Below are 14,291 nucleotides of genomic sequence, written 5' to 3'. Positions count from 1 at the left end.
CTAAAATGGTAAGGGAAATAACATGTAAGATAGAAGGGGATAATCAATTATGTAATTTCTAAGGTCCTTGTCATTTCATTTTTACATGTGTGCTTTCAGTAACTACTAAAAATAGTAATTGATTTTACAATAATCTTCCAGAAGCATAGAAGGACTCCCCGATTCCAGTACTAGGAATAGAACTCAGTTTCAATCTACCATTGAATTACATCACCAGCCCTTATTATTTTGGGACAGGGTCTCCTTATGTTGTCCTGTCTGGCCTCAAGCTTACAATCGTCCTGCCTCAGCCGCCCTCGACATACCAGGCAGTAAATAGGATTCTGAAAATTAAATCCAAAAGAACCTGGTGCAATGACGCATACCTGTAATCCCAGCAGCAGGGGAGGCTCAGGCAAGAGGATCAAAAATTCAAAGACAGCCTCAGCAAACTTAGAGAGGCCTTAAGCAATTTAGCAAGACGCTGTCTCAAAATAAAAAAAATAAAAAGGGCTGGGTAGTTCATTGGATTTAATCCCTAGTACCAAAAAGGAAAAAAAAAAAAAAAAAAAAAAAGAAAGAAAGAAAGTGGTACTGGAAATTTTAATAATAGACAAAATTTCAAGACATTGTTTAAAACAAATGTGTTCTCTATATTAGTAATAAAAATTCAGTTTACCAGAAAAAAATGGCAATCCTAAGCTTTCTCAGAAATTTTTAAGTAAAAACTGACAAAATTACAAAGAAAGATAGTGCTCCATCATGCAAGTATTTTAACACAGTAATATAGTAACTCAGACCAAAAAATTGAATAAAGCTATAGATAAAGTTTCAGTAATACATAACAAAATGATCTAGTACTCTCAGAAATTAAAGAATGCAGTCTTCTCAAGCATGTATGAAACAGTTTCTCAATCTACTACATTTTAGCTTTAGAGCAAGGCTCAAAAAACTTTAAAGAATTAGTATCATGTAGAACATGTTCTCTGGGTACAGTGCAACTAGTTTAAGTAAAACAGAATTAATTAAAATAGCCCAAAGTCTTGCAAACTTAAAACCATACTTCCAGCCAGGTGCAGTAGCACAGAACCCATATTCCCAACAATTCAGAATACTGGGGCAAGAGAATTCCTTAAAGCCAGGAGTATAGGGCCATTCTGGGCAAGATAGCCTGGCCCCCTCCCAAAAAAGGAGAGGAGGGATACTCATGAGTAAAAAAGGAATTATATTAGAAATTTTAAAACACTCAGATGGGGGGGGTGGGCTAGCCATGTATCTTAGTGGTGGAATACTTGCCTAGCATGTACAAGGCCTGAGTTTGATCCCTAGCATGGGTTTGTAGGGAGTATACTTAGAATGGAATTATAATGAAAATACTACAAATCAAAATAGAATGTAGCTAAGGTGGTTATTTGAAGGAAATTTATAATCTTAGATGTTTGCATTAGAAATAGACATGTTGAAAAATAATTAACTGAGCAATCAACTTCAAGAATTAGAAAACAAGAGTAAACCTGAAGAGAAATGAAGAATGGAAAAAATAAAAGACAGAGTGTATCTTGAAAATCACCCAGTATCTCATTTTGCTTCTTTTAAAATTCTACCAAGAGAAGATTCTGTAAAATTGGGCTATGATCACCTTTTTAGTCTCCCTTTTTTGGACTCTTAAAAAATGAGTCTAGGATTACAGCCAGGTGCAGTGATGTACACCTGTAATCCCAATGACTGTTGGGGCTGAGGCAGGAGGATGACAAGTTTGAGGCCAGCCTGGGCAACTTAACAAGACCCTGTCAAAACTTCCTGGGTTTGATCTAGATAACACACATACACACACACACACACACACACACACAGTGAAGAGATAGTACCACACATATGATAAATGCATGCAATATGAAAAAGTCCAAAACAGATAATAATGAAAAACTAAACTTGAAGGAATAAATTAATGCAGAAAGGAGAAAATTTCAAATAAAAATATTAATTCATTAATATTCCCCCAGATAATATACCTATGATTCAAGAGTAGGGTACTATAAAAAGGAAACAGAATCCAAAAAATGTTAAAATTTTAAAATATGATAAAATGAAAAAGTGAACTTTTTGAGAAATCCAGTTAAAGAATCCACTCTGAGTATGGACAAAAAAAAAGAGAAAGAAATGAAAAATAGAAGAGATTCCAAGGGAATATTATTGAATAGATAATGGTGAATCAGAATAGAAGAACTAACGTTAAGGGCAGAGAGAAGAAGCCAGACACAGTGACTCAGATCTGTAATCCCAGCTACTCGGGAGGCTGAGGCAGGAGGATCACAAATTTGAGGAGAGCCTAAGCAACTTAGCAAGATCCTGTCTCAAAATGTTTTTTTTAAAAAAAGGGTTTGGAATCTAGCTCCTTGACAGAGTGCTTGCCTAGCATGTACAAGCCCTTGAGTTCAGTTCCCAATACTATAAAAAGTGGGGTGGGGTCAGGAGGAGAGATAAGTCAGACAAAATGATAGAAAATCACCAAAATAATTCAAGAAAAAATCCTATAATTGAAGGGCATGAGTTATTAGAATGAAAGAGCCCACTGAATAACCAAGCACAGTGGATGAAAATAGATCCATGTCAGTTTCAGAATAATAAGGAAGATTCAACAAGTTTATAGAACTGGGGAGCAGGTAGACATACAAAGGAGAATTATAAATCATAATGACTTTGGACTTGCTAAAGCAACATTAGAAACTAGAAGACAGTAGATCAGTACCCTCAAATTTCTGAAGAAAAATGATTTATAACTGAGAATTCTGTAACCAACCAAACTATCAATAAAATACGGAGAAAATATTTTTTATGGATTAAAAGTTCTCAAAACTTGAATCCCATAAACGTTGCTCTGGAACATGCTCCTATTTTAGAGAATGTTTTCACCAAAATGAGAGTAATACAATAAGGAGGAAGGTATTGGATTCAAAACAGGAGCTTCAACCCAAGAGATGGCGAGGGTAGTTCCCAAAGTGAAAGTAAAGGGAAAGGACTTTTCAGAGAATAGCTATACACCAGACAAGCAGCCAGTCCAGAATGAAACCGTGTAACTCCAAACATAGATATTTTGAGGCCTTCTTATTTCACACTCTTGCACTTGACGATGTATGGGTAGAATGTTCCTAGAATCATACCTGTACTTAGCTTGCATGGACCATGTGCTGATAAAGTTCTTGCTCTCTCCTCCGTGCCCTGCTACCTGGATAACCAAAGACAATTCATTTCACCCCACAGAAGAATTTTGCTTTGAACTACTCCTGAGAGCTGAAGATTGTCCATGGTAAGTAAGTTTAGAAGCAAAAAAAAAAAAAAAAAAAAAAAAACAACCAGCACTCTACTCCCTCCTAATCATATTCCTGTCACATTTCCATACCTAGCACAAACAGCTTGCTACCCTGCCAGGTACCTTCTCTGAATGAGCCCCGTTTCCTGGGACTCATTCTTGTATTTCCCAAATGTGGACTGTAATAAACTCTGAAAAGTTGAAGTCTGTGATTCTCTTATAAACTCATCTTCTCTTGAAAACCTTCATCCAACAGGAGAGTAGTGCCCTTTACATACATTGCCAGGTTTGTGCTTTCTTTCTGGATTTTTAAATCACCTTTTTATTCACTTGTATATGAATATCTATAGTTAAAATAACAAAATAGTTGAAAAAAATCTATTATTGCTGTTCACCATGTTTTAAAAATAAAGGAAATTTTTTAAAGGGGGGAAAGACTATTAATAGGAGGCTATTTGATGACATATAACACTTGAATATTTTATGCCTCATTCTGTTTATCGGTTCTAGCAATCTGTATAAATGTATTTTAGAACTGATAAACAGTGAACTTAAATTCATCTTTGATAAGAATACATGCCGGCTGAGGATATAGCTCAGTTGGCAGAATGCTTGCCTTGCATACACAAGGCCCTGGGTTCAGTCCCTAGCACCACACACACACACACAAAGGAACACATGCCATTGTACATTCATATATTATTTAAATTTGCAAACATACTGTTCTTTATGTAAGGTACTATATGTAAAACTGTTTATTCAAACTGTTCTACATATTCCAAAAAGTAAAAATAAAGGGGGAAAAACTGCATGATGGTATTGGTAGATTTGCAGAAAGCATTCTGTAAAATTCAACATCTTGTTTATGATCTGAAAATAAATAATAAACAAAAGACCTTACAAACTAGTGATAAAATCATTTTTTCAGTGGGAAAGCACTTGCTTAATATACACAAGGCCCTGGGTTCAATCCCAGCACCACAAAGAAGGAGGATTTCTTACCTTATAAACTCTACGGTATATAACACACTTAGTCATGATACACTTTTTGAAATTTCTTTGAGCCAGTCATGGTGACACATGTCTATAATCCTAGCAACTAGGGAGGCTGAGGCGGGATTACATGTTTAAGGCCAGCTTCAGCAACTTAGTGAGACCCTGTCTCAAAATAAAAAATGAAAAAGGCTTGGGACGTAGCCCAGTGGGAAAGCGCCACTGAGTTCAATTCCCAGTGTGTGTGTGGCGGGGTGGGGGGGGTGTCCCTTGAAAATCAAGAATAAAATAAGGATATTATGCTAATACTATGTCTACTCAGCATTATGCTGATGGAAGTCCTATCCATTGTGGTATTTATGGCAACATGATTGTGTTCAGAAAATATTAAAGAACATGTACCAAAAAACTACTAGCAGTACTAAGTGAAATTTTTACAGTCATTCAAACAAAAAATCATTTTCTATATACTAGCACTGAATAAATGGAAAACAAAATTTTTTAAAGTAAAATTTATAACAACATCAAATATTTAGGGTTAAATTATGTGCATGATCTGTACATTGAAAACTATACAGGTTTTTGCTAAGAGATTTATTTCTTAGCAAAAAATACTTCACTCAATATTGTCAATTCTTCCAAATTTATTTGTAGGTTCAGTATAATGAAAATCTGATTCTGACATTTACATGGGATTCAAAAGATCTAGAATTACCAAACAGCATTGAAAAAGAAAAACAAAGATGGTTAGGACTGGGTATGTAGCTCAGTAATAGAGCACATTTAGCATGCGTAAGCCCTAGGTTCCAACTCCAGCACCAAAGAAAAAGAGGACTTAACACCACTTGATTTACTCCTACACCAATAAAGACAATATTGCATTGGTGGTGAGGATGAAATACAAATCAACAGAACATCCAAAAATAGACCTGTACACTCATATTTACCTGATCTTTAGTAAACATGCCAAGGTAATGTAGGAAAAAGATCATCTTTTTGACAAATTATGCAGCACAACTGAATAGTCTTATGAGAGGAAATGAACTTAAATTTAACATCATTATTAAAAAAATTTTAAGGTGTCTAGGGACCCCCTACCAGAGCACACCTGGAATGCAACCCTTAAAGAGCGTCTTTAAAAGCCTTCTGTTTTCCCTGATGGGGAGAATCACAGCCTCTGGGACAGGAGTCCCCTGTATTTCTCCTTTGTTAGCAAAGCAATAACCCTTTTTCCTTTTTCTAAAAAAAAAAAAAAAAAACCCAAGCTTGGTGATGCATGCCTGTAATACCAGCTACTTGTGAGGCTGAGGCAGGATGACCCCTTGATCCCAAAGAGTTCAAGCCAGCCTGGACAACACAGCAAGACACCATTCCAAAGAAAAAAAATTGACAAGTTTATTCTTCAAGACAGTGTTCAGAAAATGAAAGGCAAGTCATAGACTTGGAGAAAATACCTGCAAAATATTTATCCAAAAAAGGATGTACATGTAGAATGTATAAAAGATTCTTACAACTCAATAATAAGAAAGCAAATAAGTACTGCATCAAAGAAGATATATGGATGTCAATAAGCACATGAAAAAATGCTCAAGGACATTAATGATTAGGGAAATGAAAATTAAAAGCAATGAACCAGCCAGGCGTGGTGGCACACACCTGTGATCCCAGCGTTTCAGTAGGCTGAGGCAGGAAGATTGTGAGTTCAAAACCAGCCTCAGCAAAAAGTGAGGCACTAAGCAACTCAGTGAGAACCTGGTCTCTAAATAAAATACATAGTAGGGCTGGAGATGTGGCTCAATGATCCAGTGCCCCAGAGTTTAATCCCTGGTACCAAAAAAAAAAAAAAAAAAGCAATGATCCAGGCACAGTACTACACACCTGTAATCCCAGTAACACCAGAAGCTAAGGCAGGAGGGTTTTAGGCCAGCTTGGGCAATTTAGCTAGATACTGTCTCAAAATAAAAATATGAAAAGACCTGGGGATGTAATTAAATGCCCCTGGGTTCATTCTTAGCACTAAAAAAAGAAGAAGAGAAAGATAAAGAATAACTACAATGAAATAGCACTGTTAGAATAGCTAAAATGAAAAGAACATACCAAGTATTGAGGATGTGGAATAACTGAAACTAGTAAAAATGTAAATTAGAGCCATGCCTTAGGAAAACAGTTGGAGACTTGGAGATCCAGCTCAGTGGTAGCCACTTGCCTAACAGGTACATGGTCCTGGTTGAATCCAAAGTATCACCAAAAAAAAAAAGTCAAACATTTATCTGCCATACATCCCAGCCATTTCTTTCCTAGCATTCATTTCATGGATGTTTATAGCTGCTTTATTTGTAATGCTCAACTGGAAACAAATATGCTCACCAGCATTTGGACAGATAAATAAATTGTACTATATCCATACAATGGAATACTACTGAGCAATACAAAGAAATTAAGTACTGATACACATAACGACATGAAATGAATCTGAAAATGTCAAAAGGAAAAAAGCCATACATTAAAGACTGTATATGGCATGATTCCATTCTAAAAAAAAAAAAAAATGCAAACTGAGCTTTTGGAGGTGGTGATGTTATGTTGTTTATCTTGATTGATGTGGTTGTTTCATGGGTATGTACAGAGGTACTCATCAGATATATACTTTAAAAATATATACAGCTTACCTCATTGAAACTATAAAAAATAAATAAGCTGTTATTATTATTTGGGGTAACTCACCAAGCTTCAGTTTCCTTACTGGTAAAGTAAAAAGAATAATACATCCTTCGAGGATTTATTTAAAGATTTTAGATTAAGTGTGTGTGTGTGTGTGTGTATGCACACCCCATCCAGATAATACCTCCATATCACCATCTTTCCCCTTCCCAGGCCTTTTTTTTTTTTTTTTTCAAATCAGTTTAGTTTTTATTTACCCTCTCACTTTATACTGTAAGTTCCTTGAGAGCCGGGACTTTATCTTACGCACTGCCAACCTCTCAAATGCTCGTAACAATGCTAGGAAAACAGTAAGCGCTCAGTATATATTATCAAGTGATTTAATAAATATGTGTCTCTCTCTCTCTCTCTCTCTCTGTGTGTGTGTGTGTGTGTGTGTGTGTGTGTTTGTGTTTTAAATTTTGGTGAGTTGGTGAGTACTTTCAGATTAGCCTCCTGATATACTTAGCAAGTCTTGGTGGCCCATTCTCTGTCAGTACCTTTTAATGGCATATATATTTGGGAAATGACTTGGCATATTACACACCTGTAGCCCCATCTACTCACAAGGTTGAGACAGGAGGATCACTTGAGCCCTGGGCAACACAGCAAGACCCACATTTTTAAAAATGGGGTGAGGCATGGTTGCACACCCTATTTTTCCAGAAACTCTGGAGGCTGAGGCAGGAGGATCACAGGTTCAAAGCCAGCCTGGGAAATTTAGCAAGATTCTGTCTTAAAGTAAAAATAAAAATGGGCTGGGGATGTAGCTCAGTGGTAAAGTACCCCTGGGTAAATCCCCAGTTTAGGAAGGAAGGAAGGCTGGCCCTACACATCTTCAGCAAATGTATTAAATAAAAGACTGGCTTTTAATACTAATGAAAACCTTTCCTTCTCAGAAAATGATGACTGCAAGCTGTGTTCGTGACATGATTTGAAAATTTTTCATTTTGCTTTTCTTTTTTTTCTACAGGGTTTATCCATGGCTTAGAGGACTGGGGTATACATCTTTGGGTTTATTTTTATTGGGATTTTTATTATGGAACATAGATAACATCTTTTGTGACTCGCTGAGGTAAGATATATTTTCATTCCTTGAGAAATATTTTTGGAAGCTTTTTATTAAACAGAAAATTTCATAGGCATACAGAAATATCAGTGCTTTGAGCCACATGTGATGAGAAGGAAAGGTCTAAAAAAAAACACCCTGAGTGAATTTTTACTAATGTTGTCATTTTTAAAATATATACAAACTGGGTAAGGTGACACATCTGTAATCGCAGCTACTCGGAAGGCTGAAGCCAGGAGGATTGGGATTGCAAGTTCAAGGCCAGCCTGGGCAACTCAGTGAGATCCTGTCTCAAACTTAGCGGTGGGGATGTAGCTCAGTGGTGGAGATCTTAGGAAGCATGTGTAAGGCCCTGGGTTCAATAGCCAGTAATGAAAAAAAGAAAGGAGAAAAACAAAATATGTATACAGCACAATAAAGTGCTGGGAATACCTGTTAAAAATTACTTAAAAGTTTGAGCCTGAGATTGTTTCATAACCTCTGCAGACTTTGGGTTTTGTGTATGTATGTATCACAGAACTGTACAATTAATCAAATTGTATATCTTTGAAACCTACTAATATGCTTTGTTGAATAAATAAGAATGATTTGTAATAAATAAATATAAATTGCACTTTCATATGGTCAATGTTATTTTCTAAAAAAGGTAAGTATTCCTTTTACCATCTTGTCAGCAATTATGTATCTTAAACTTAGGTCTCTCAATTCTCATCTTTCACTAGGATACTATTTTTCTAGGCCTCAATTTCCATAAAATGAGCATGTCAAATAGATAAATTTGTATACCATTCTAACTCAAAATTCTGTGACCTAACAATTTTACATAAATATGAAAGACAGGGGCTATATTGAACAGCACCCTAGGGAGACAGTCAGCAAAGTTCAGACCTTGAGGAAGTTACAGATTAAATGACCTGGTCTCTGCAGCAAATAAATAGCAGAGGGTAGGAAGAAGAGGGAGGAATAACCTATTAAGGAAATTAAGAGATATATTAGCTAAATACAATGTGTTAGCCTTTTTTCAGGGGAGCTGAGAGGGTGTCTTTATTCAAATAAACTAACTCTGAATCTTAAAAAAAAAAAAAAAACTTATGAAAAATTTAGAACTTTGGCCAATAATTGAATATATAATGATACTAAGGGATTTTTATTAATATTTCAGGTATGAAAATGGTATTGTAGTTTATGTCTTAAAGAGTTTTTATCTTTTGGAGATATAACTAAAATATTTAGACATAAAATGCTACAATATCTAGTATTTGCTTCAAAATAATATAGGAGGGAGAAGTGAGTAGAGGTTTAAATGACACACATTACTGATACTGGTCTTTGAGATCAGAAACAGGTCCTTGTTCCCACCCCCACCCCCCCACCCTCGCCTCCCGTTGAAGATTAAACACCTGAGAAAGGCTGAGGCAAGTGAAGGAAGCAAGTTTTAAGAAAAGAGAGAGCAACAGACTTCTTACAAGAAAAAGGGACCCCAGAGCTGGGAGTCTGTGGGAGTGAGTGTGCCTTGCTCTTTTATAAACCCCCCTTTTAATTTTCGTGTATGTGCCTAAGGGCAGGAAGGTACAGGGGCCATAGGGGTTAATCCTTACCAACTCCTTGTGCTGGGAAGTGCTATCGAGAGGTTAGCTATTAACAACCCATTGACCTGGGAAGTGTGATAGCTAGTGATAACCAGATATTCATTATCTACACTGACCGCCAGATCTTTACCCTCTGCCTCAGTTTGCTAAGGAATGTGACATATCCTATCCCTTCAGGCCCCACCTAGCTGCAGACAGATTACTTTTTGGCATCTGGAGAGAGAAAGCATGTGAAGAGTCAGTATAGTCGGCTCACTTTACAGAATTATTCTCTTAACCTCATGTTCCCACCATCCTCATCTATTTTTCCCCTTACATTACCGCTAGTTGATAATTACTCATGTTGGATATTATTTTGCCTACTTTTGCACATTTGAAATTCTTCATGTAAACAGTTAAATAAGTAAACATAGACTTCAAATGTAGATAAGCAAGTAACACACCTTGTTTAGAAAACTAAAAGCTAAGTACATGGCTCTGAATCAGGAATACCCAGCAAAATCCTCACCAGGGATGACCTCTCATTGCTGAGATCTCATCCCCTGTTGAGAACTGACAACATACAATGTGGCTCTTAAAGATGGTAATTGTCTCAAATATTGATGACAATATCTAGAAAAATCATCTGGTGTTTCGTATTTGCTTTTTTTCTCTAGTAAATGCTAATGTTATAAACTGAATGGAAAGATCTAGAGCTGGCTATACTGGTGTATACACCTGAAATTGTAGCTATTCAGGAAGCTGAGGCAGTAGAATCACAAATGTGAAGCCAGCACAAGGCAACTTAGTGAGACTCTGTCTCAAAATAAAATTTAAAAAGGGCTCAGGTGTAGCAAAATGGTAGACCTCCCCTGAGTTCAAACCCCCCAGTACTATGAAAAGAAAAAAAAATCTGGAATTTGACACCTAGCTGGACCACTAACTGACTGACTTAGGCAACTCTCATAACCTGCAAAAAGATTTTTAAAGCAAAGCTAATAATAAAGGTTTCTCAAGGAATCACTAAATATGAGCAAAAATAATAGCTATTAAAGGGCTTTACATGGTGCCACACCAAGATGACAGGAATAGCATATATCCAGTTTCTTAGTGGATAGACTCAAGGGAACTAACTAGCTAGACCAGCATTTCCCAAAGTGTGTTACCAAAAAGAAGGCAAAAAATTATATGATATTTCCCACATTAATTTGAGTAGAGTCACTTCATGGAACTTCTAGGAGTGCTATTCCTCAGAATACACTTTAAAAAATAGTATGATGACTTAGGGAAATTAAATAATTGCCATATTTGAAAATGGTAGTTCAAAATACTCTTAACACTGTCAACACTAGTGCTAATAAATATTTTTAACTTTTAATGTGATATTTTTTTTCCTCCTTTCCACACAGGGACTTTCGAAGGGAGGCGCCACCTATTCTAGGTGTTACCACACAGTTTCATGCATGGTGGCATATTTTAACTGGACTGGGTTCTTATCTTCACATCCTTTTCAGGTAGGAAATGGAGTTGTTGTTTTTTTTTTTGTTTTGTTTTGTTTTGTTTTGTTTTTTAACCTAGTATTGAAGGGTTGTTTTGTTTTTTGTTTTTCCTCTTAGAATAGAATGGTGTAAGTATGAAATGTTAAGAGATAGATCAGGAACTTATGTTCCAGTTTTGCCTCTGCCACTGGATGACCTTAAAAAGTCCCTCTTCAGCTAAGAGCCATGGCACACATATAGCCCAGTTCCCCACCAGGCTAAGGCAGGAGGATGACAAGTTCATGGCCATCCTGAGCAACATAGCAAGACCCTGTCTCAAATTTTTAAAAAATAAATTAAAAGGGCTGGTGATACATGTAGCTCAGTCAATGCTAATAGTGGACTTGCATAGCATATACCATTCTTCAAGTTCCATCCCCGGCACCACAAAAAAAATAAAATAAAATAAAAAGAAGAATACAAAGAAGCTGGGTGCAATGGCACAATCCCAGTGACTGGGGAGACTTGAGTCAAGAGGATCACAATTTCAAGGCCAGCCTAAGCCATTTATCCAGTCCCTAAGCAACTTAGCAAGACCTGTGTCAATAGAAGAAAGAAAAGTAAATACAAACTATGTTCCTGGCTAATAACCTGGCTCAATAAGAATGAAAGAAGAGAAATTTTTTAGGACAGTAAATTGTATTGAGGTCTGTGGCTTAGATATTACTGTTATATTAATGTTAATTTCCTGATTAGAAGGGCTATATTATAGTAATTTAGGTGAGTGTCTTTGTTTTATGGCAGAACACATTGGAATATTTAGGGTGTGATTGAACATCATGTCAGACAAAGACTATATAGAATATATATGCACATATATGTATATTTATGTAAACATGTATGTATATGTGCATATTTGTGTGTGTGTGTGTATGTAGATAGGTGTGTGGGTATGATGGAACAAAGGTAATTAAATGGTAACAATCTGGGAGAAGGGGGTTTCAGGAATTTATCATACCAATCTCTCCTGTTCATTTGAAACTATTTTAAATTTTAAAAAGAGAGAAGGAACCGTGTGTTTTAGAGATACTTAGAGCAAATGAGTGAAAAAAATTTTCATCTAGCTAGAAGAAAATGAATTCTAAAACAATATTATGTCTATTTTTGTGAGAAAGAAATCTTAGCAGGGCTCAAGATAAAAAAGGACTGGAGATATGATCAGTTGCAGAACACCTCTGGGCTCAATCTCCAGTAACAGAAAGAAAGAAAAGGAGGGGAGGGAAGGAAAAAAAGATTAACATATGTATATGCTTATAAAGGCATAAACTATCTGTTTATGTAGGGAAACTAATAAGTAACATCAGTTTCCTTTGGGCCATGAAAGTGGGGAATTGGGGGGGGTCAAGGGTAGAAAAGACACCTTCTTTTTACTGTGTATTCTTCCATTTTTTGAGTTGTTTTGCCAAATGACTCATTACCTATTCAAAATAATAATTTTAAAATAAAATAATGGAATGCATTTTGTGAAGTAAACGATAGTTTTTTGAAACTCCCTTCAGCATTCCTTAAGTTGCAGTAAAAATTGTATATCACACATTACTTGACAGTATAAATTAATGCAAAGCATTTGAGAAGAAATTTGACAATTATATGTGTTCAAAAAAATAAAATGTTGGACCAGGTGTGGTGATGCACACCTGTAATCCCAGTGACTCAATAGGCTGAGGCAAGAGGATTGCATTTCGAGGCCAGCCTCAGCATCTTTGCAAAAAGCTAGGCAATTTAGTGAGACCCTGTTTTTAAATAAAAACTAAAAAGGACTGGGGATGTGGATCAGAGGATAAGTGGCACAGGGTTCAATCCCTGATATAAATAAATAGATAAATAAATTTTTTAAATGTTGGGCTGAGGTTATAGCTCAGTAATAGAGTGCTTGCCTAGCCCACATGAGGTCCCAGGTTCAACCCCAGCACAACAATATTTTTTAAAATGTATATTTATTATCCATTATTATATTCCTAGGAATTTCCCTTGAGAAATTATCCAAAAATAATAAAAATTTCTGTATAAATACAAAAATGCTTCTCATAATGTTAGTTAATTTAGAAAAATGACAAAACAAACTACCCTATGGTACAGAATCATAAAATAAATTATAATATGTCCTTTATTCCACCATTTAAAATTTAAAATATGGAAAGCTTATAGCAACATAGAAAAATAATCTAATATTTTACCAGGCATGGTGGCACATGCCTGTAATCCCAGTGGCTCTGGAAGCTGAGGAAGGAAGATCACAAGTTCAAAGCCAGCCTCAGCAACTTAGCAAGGCCTAAGCAACTTAGTGAGATTCTGTCTCAAAATAAAATATAACAAGGGCTGCAGATGTGGCTCAGTGATTAAGCACCCCTGGATTCAATCCCTGGTACAAAAAAAAGAAGGGAGGAAGGAAGAAAAAAAAGAAAATCTAATATTTATGTGAAACAGATTCATACTAATGAAATTATTAAACCTATAGGAAAATTAGATTGCATGTGGAAAAAAAGTGAATGTAGAAAAAAAAACTTGACTAGATTTGGTGGTGCAGTCTTTTTTGCTTCTTCTTCTTTTTTTTTTTTTCAGTACTAGGGATCCAACCCAGGGCTCCTCACACGTGCTAGGCTAGTGTTCTACCACTGAGCTGTGTCCCAGCCCTTTGAATCAGGGTCTCACTATTAGCCCAATCTGGCCTTGAACTTGAGCTCCTCCTGCCTCACCCTCTCAGGGTGGTAGGGTTTTGAGTTCTTTTTTTTTTTTTTTAATTTGTTATCTGTTAATGTTTAAATTGTTTACTTTCTGTTTTTTTTCTTTTTCTTTTTTTTCTTTTTTTTTTTTAAAAAAGAGAAAGAATAAAGTATTCTTTAGAGACATTTCATTCTAAATAATTAAAATAAAAGAAGCTTAGATGTTTAAGCTTCAGTTATGTGGAAATTTGGGATATAGAGGTACCTCGTTGACTGAAGCATATAAATAAAGTATATAAATAAAAATACTTCAAAATAAAAAATAAAAAGGGTTGGGAAGCTAGGGGTGGATAGCACATGTCTGTAATCCCAATGGCTCCGGAGGCTGAGGCAGTAGGATTACAACAAGTTCAAAACCAGCCTCAGCAATTTAGCAAGGCCCTAGTCAACTTAGAGAGACCCTGTCTCAAA

The 14,291-nt window shown here is 35.9% G+C and overlaps 1 protein-coding gene across 4 annotated transcripts in view; it reads left to right on the top strand.

Moving 5' to 3' along the window:
* Positions 1-14,291, top strand: part of Acer3 (alkaline ceramidase 3) — a 201,961-nt gene that overhangs the window by 164,985 nt on the left and 22,685 nt on the right. For all 4 annotated transcript variants that reach the window (XM_076846599.2, XM_076846601.2, XM_076846597.2 and 1 more), the window contains 2 exons: positions 7,956-8,057; positions 11,029-11,133. In XM_076846599.2, the coding sequence (XP_076702714.1) occupies positions 7,956-8,057; positions 11,029-11,133 (207 nt within the window). The remainder of the gene's footprint in view (positions 1-7,955; positions 8,058-11,028; positions 11,134-14,291) is intronic.

Source organism: Callospermophilus lateralis, chromosome 2 (assembly GCF_048772815.1).
Source record: "Callospermophilus lateralis isolate mCalLat2 chromosome 2, mCalLat2.hap1, whole genome shotgun sequence".
In the NCBI taxonomy this organism is placed as follows: Eukaryota; Metazoa; Chordata; class Mammalia; order Rodentia; family Sciuridae; genus Callospermophilus; species Callospermophilus lateralis.
This window is presented reverse-complemented; position numbering and strand designations above follow the sequence as displayed.